The 5,355-nt window shown below is 46.4% G+C and overlaps 1 protein-coding gene across 1 annotated transcript in view; it reads right to left on the bottom strand.

The window, feature by feature from the left end:
• Positions 1-353: 353 nt before the first annotated feature.
• The window catches only part of ptpn23b (protein tyrosine phosphatase, non-receptor type 23, b), a 16,183-nt gene continuing 11,181 nt past the window's right edge, over positions 354-5,355 (bottom strand). The window contains exons 11-20 of the mRNA XM_017455204.3: positions 5,217-5,275; positions 5,058-5,137; positions 4,670-4,784; positions 4,366-4,431; positions 4,050-4,186; positions 3,614-3,919; positions 3,095-3,249; positions 2,855-3,006; positions 2,595-2,774; positions 354-2,429 (exon numbers count right to left, since the gene is read on the bottom strand). Of these exons, the coding sequence (XP_017310693.2) occupies positions 893-2,429; positions 2,595-2,774; positions 2,855-3,006; positions 3,095-3,249; positions 3,614-3,919; positions 4,050-4,186; positions 4,366-4,431; positions 4,670-4,784; positions 5,058-5,137; positions 5,217-5,275 (2,787 nt within the window). The 3' untranslated portion in view covers positions 354-892. The remainder of the gene's footprint in view (positions 2,430-2,594; positions 2,775-2,854; positions 3,007-3,094; positions 3,250-3,613; positions 3,920-4,049; positions 4,187-4,365; positions 4,432-4,669; positions 4,785-5,057; positions 5,138-5,216; positions 5,276-5,355) is intronic.

Genomic DNA, 5,355 nt, shown 5'->3' with positions numbered 1-5,355 from the left:
CATTTACATTTCAATTTATGGTTTAAAATTGCTTAAAAGAAAAGAGGCAATGAGGGTTTGAGTTTCCCTCTCAGCTGCATGGAGGATGTGTGTAAAAAGCAGTGTGTGTGTGTGTGTGTGTGTGTGTGTGTGAAAATCTCTTCTGTGTGTGAAGTCAGTGGAGCGCGCCGATTTAATCCGGATAGCTCCGGTAAACCCAAGGAACGGCTGAACGAACAGACACACACACACACTTTTATATAGCAACATAAGGGCAGTGTGTGGAGGATGGGTAATTCTGGATCATTTCCATACATCTCTCGGTCATGTGCAGGAGTGGGCGGAGCAAAGCTCGTTACTGATAAACAACCCGATAAACATCGTAAACTTTATTAGGAAAGCAACCCATAAAACTTACAGATAAAATTGAGAGAATTATACAGGCAGGCTGAACGCGCCGGCGTATTGCACCCTTATTATAGTTAATGTTAAAGGAACCCGGTCAGTAAGTTCACGCCGTCTTTTATCGAGAACACAGCGCGGTTCTAGAAGCTCAGGAACTTCTATTCAAAGATCTTAAGAAAGTAAGTGAAGGTATAGTGTCAGGTACAGTAGGTATAGTATTAACGTGTTTATGGTTATGCACAATCATTAGAAGAGTATATTTTGTAGAGCATAAGATCACTGAAAAGAACACTCTTTCGCGACTCCTGTGGATCATCAAACGTTTGATTTGTGTGGTCTGTCTGTCTGTTCTCTGGTTTTTCCTCACGCTTCCAGAAGGAGAGGACTTCTATGGATGTAGAAATCATGGACGCGCTGGTGTTAGTCCAAAATCCCATGCTAACAGGCTAATCTTAACTGATCACGAACTCGAGATTGCTATAGCACGAACATTACACCAGCTTGGATCTTATTCGACTTTATCTTGTCCACAATCAGAAGCTTCTTGCTGGGAAGCAATGCTGAGTTTGTCCATCCTATCTTGAATAGAATCCGGATTCACAGCCCCACGAGATGGATTGATCTGCTGGAATCCCTCTTTATTCTCAGAGGATGAAGGCTTCAGGACGGACCCAGGCTGCGGATTGGATAATGGGGGAGCTGGGGAAGGTGTAAGTATACCAGCAAGTGCAGGGGGATTTGGATTGTCCATCACTGGGACAGTACTTGGTCCAGAAGACGAGTTATTCTGAGGTGGAACATGCTGGATTTGAAGGGGATTCCCTGTCTGGAACATGGGACTGAACTGAGTAGTCGGTTGCTGACACATGTTTTGGGCTGGAAGGGGCTGTGCTTGGCTGTGAGGTGTTCCTCCCTGAAAAATGGCACCCTGTGGTAGTCCAGGATTACAGGATTGGTAAGCAAAAGGCATCGGGATATTTTGGCTGAAGGGTACCTGAGTGGTAGTTTGAGATAAAGGTGTCGGTTTGTTAGCATTCTGGAGGGCCCCAGGTTGAGAATATGGAACGGAGGGAAGCACATGACCCATATGAGCTTGGGGCTGGTTTTGTGGAGTTTGTCCTGGATGAAACTGGTTTACAGGGCCAGGAGGAAATTGTTGTACCTTAGCTTCCCCAGGAAGGGAAGCCTGTGTAACTGAGAGAAGGCCTGGCTGAACTGGTAAGCCAGGCTGGGACTGTGCACCTAAAGCAGGCCAGTATGCAGTAGTTGGGATCGACTGAGACTGACTCTGAGGTGGCACTGGAGGCTGGAACTGTCCAGGATGGGAGGATGGCTGGCTTTGCCCAAAAAAGGCAACCCTAGGTGCCTGAGAGATTATGCCAGGTGCAGGTTGCGGGGGGAAACCTTGGTACTGTGTTCCTGGAGTCACCTGTTGAGCAGAAGAGGACTGAGGCATGCCAGACTGCATGTGTTGACCCTGTCCACCAGACATGAGAACATGTCCAGGCAGACCTGGTCTTGCAGCAGAATGTCCCATCTCAGGGGGCATAGTATAATTTGCTGAAACAATAGGAAAGGGTACACTTGGTGGTCTCTGCCATGGTGCTGGGATATAGCCCTGATGAGGCATTTGTGAAGGATGAATCTGTGGGGGAACTGGTGTGATGCCTCCAGATGGACCAGGCTGGAACTGTTGAGGTACAACATAACCTGAAGGTTGTAGGACTCCTGAAACTTGGCCATAAGGGGGTTGTTTAGTAGGTGTCAACTGTGGCGTTCCCTGGTTTGAAAATGGAGCACTGGCTGCGACTGGGGGCCAAGTGAGAGGGGTTGGTCCATGGGGACCAAAGTTAGGGAGTGGTGGACCTCTAGCTAAGGCCATATCTGGGGGCAGGTTGTGCAGGTTCTGGGGTACATGCTGTCCAGGGGTAAAGGAAGGAACAGAAGCCTCCATACTGGAGGTGCCAGACTGAGGACGTGGGGTACTGTTGCCAAGCACCGGCTTTTGAGCAATAGGTCTAGGAGGAGGCACTTTTGCTACCTCACTATGGAAACAAGGCAGAAATATAAAGCAAAGTCAAAACGAGTAAAGCAGTGGGAAACCGTTTCACATGAATTTGATCCGCTGTGGAGTTTAAAAACGGGTATTCCTTTTACTCCACGAGATAAAGGATCTGCTAGTGCGGTCATCCTAACCGTTTCTTTCTTACCTTTCCACCAAGGCAGCTCTCCCATCTTCTCTGCTCTGGCAGATGGTCTTAACTCTGTCCAGAAGGCCGGATGTCTTTTTTTCCAGGTCCTGATAGAAGCTTTTACCTTCCTCAGCCTTTTTAACCAGGTCCTCATATGCCTCGTATGAAGCGACCAAAGACTGCACTTTGCTGTTCCGTCTGTAGAGCAAGCCATGAAGGTTATACACCCCTGTGGATATTCGTTCCCAATGACACAAGTAAAATGCAAATACACATACTCTTGTTGTGTGGCACTGAGGGTCTTTCGGATGGTGGCGCACAGCACGTTAACCTCCGTCAAAGCTTTAATGATGTTATCCTGCGCTGCTAGGTTCTGATTGATGTATCCCTTCAACTGGCCATATTTCTTCAGTTGCTCCTCAATCACGGCCTGAGACAGACATCGTCATACAGACTGGTCAAAAGACCCTAACGAAATGCAAGTTATTAATGAAATAGTAGGTCCTGCAGACCCATACCTTTATCTCAGACCGTTCGATGGTCACCAGAGTAGCTGTGATGTCATCTTTCTGAATGAGGTCACGAAGCTCCTTCTCGAAGGAGATCCTTTGCTTCCGCATCTCATCGACTTTCCCACAGATCCGTTTCATCGTCTGCAAGGATGACGTGTCATCTAAGGGCCAAGGACAGAGTCAAGGACATGCACACTCAAACACACCTACACATGCACGCAACATACACGGCTATACCAAAGACTGACTGTTTAATAGGAACGCTTGTACCTGTGCTTATTCATGCAGTTGTCCAATCATGCCAGCGAAGGTCAAGAGGTCAAGGTGTACAGGTGTTAAAGTGGCCAGTGAGTGTATGTAATGTGTAGATTTTTATAGCTAAAAAAAAAAACCTCTTGAACCCTTTGTACAAGATAGAGTGCTGTGAAAAAGTATTTCCCCCCAGCCTGATTTCCTCTGTTTGTGTATCTCTCATACTAAATTGTTTCAGAAATTTAAACAAAATCTACGACGCCATAGTCTCACCTTGACTCAGTTGTGGCTGAGGCAGGCTCTTCCTCAGCTCATCCAGTGGTCCCTGCAGCAGACGCAGGTTCGGGATGTGCTGGCTCATGGCTTTGTGGAGCTCAGTATTGGTTTGGCTGGCTACTTGATGGGCTGCCTCATATTTCCTGAACTCCTTCTGGAGTTCCGTTAATTCAGGAGACCTGGGAGGCAATCCTTTCTGCCCGACCACATTTCCCAGAGTCTTCTCCCCTGCCTCATCTTCCTCCAGCGCGTTACGCACTTCCTCCAGATAAGCGCCCACGTCAGTGTACACGCCGGACAAAGCTGTGCAGCACACGGTCACGGGATCATACAAGAGTCAGGTGAGATGGATGTGTAACACAAAACACACAGATATGGCGTATGTGGCGTATGTACGAGTTTACGTGTGGCGTTGTAGTGGTGCACTACACACCCTGCATGGCTTCCACTAATCTCCTCACTGCATCCGGTTGAACGCTGAGTGCTGCACACTTCTCCAACAACGACGAAGGAACAGAGCCGAACATGTCCAAATCCACCGAATCACAGTTCAAAGACTCCATAAAACTCCTAAAGAATAAAAATAGAATAAAAAAAGGTTTTCAGAATAATGGACTGAATGAATAAATATTCCCCCAGTAGGTGCTTTGATGATGGTGATGGAGAGCGCTATCTAAACACGCCTCTCTCCAATAAGGCTTCTGTGACCGTTCTTTCTAAACTGTGAGGACGTGCCGTGTGTCCCTTACTCCAAGATCTGGTTCTTCTCGTCGATCGAAGCCATCACTTCACGAAGCAGCTTGGCCTTCTCTTCACTAAAAAAAGAAAGAAAGAAAGGAAGGACAGACGTTTTAAAAGCACTAATTGTACAGTATGTTCCGTCTTTAAACGACACTGAACTACTTCCGAAGACGGGAACTGATACCCGTCCCGTTTATTTCGCAGAAGTGACTCATAAAATGAAATAAAATGTGAATAAAATGATGCACAAGTGATCGCGAAAGCAAAAGATTCTGCGGAAAAAAGTAACGAGCTTCCTCCTCGGAGCGCGACCTGTAGACTGATGAAGCCTCGTGAGCTGCCATAGGAACCAGTTTGGAGAAGAGGTCAGGACCAGTGATGTTGGGGTCAATCGGGGTGACAGGGAGGGGCTTCACCAGAGACGCACCTACACACAAGAGGGTGAACGTTCACGCTGGCATCAACAGTGGATATAATTATTTAAAAAAAAAAAAAAAAGTTTACACACCCCTCTTAAAACAGGGATGAAACCACGATAAATCGTGTCGGAACTTATTTTATTTATTTATTTATTTTTTAAACAACAGATTTCAATATGTCGTCATTTATATCCACAGTAGTGGACACGCCTACATCTGTTATAACAATTAATTAATTAATTAATTAATTAATTAATTAAAAAAAAAAATCGCTGATCTACCTTTCCCTGGATCCAGCGTGTCCAGACTAGGAACCGACTCATGGTAGATAAATTCGTTGTCCTTCTTAGCGGAGTTAAACCTACAACAGAAGACACACACAACACTCGTCTTCTAAATAAAACATCTTCTCTAATCTTCTCGAATCGGACGGGTCTTACTTTCCACCGACGACGTCCATGGTGAATTTCAGAGCTTCCTGTACGGAGTCCGGCTGACCCTGCAGCGTGAAAGCTCGTAAGGTTAATCACGCAGAAAACGTGTGTGTGTGTGTGTGTGTGTGGGAGATAAAGTGATCTT

Source organism: Ictalurus punctatus, chromosome 24, assembly GCF_001660625.3.
Source record: "Ictalurus punctatus breed USDA103 chromosome 24, Coco_2.0, whole genome shotgun sequence".
Taxonomy (NCBI): domain Eukaryota; kingdom Metazoa; phylum Chordata; class Actinopteri; order Siluriformes; family Ictaluridae; genus Ictalurus; species Ictalurus punctatus.
This window is presented reverse-complemented; position numbering and strand designations above follow the sequence as displayed.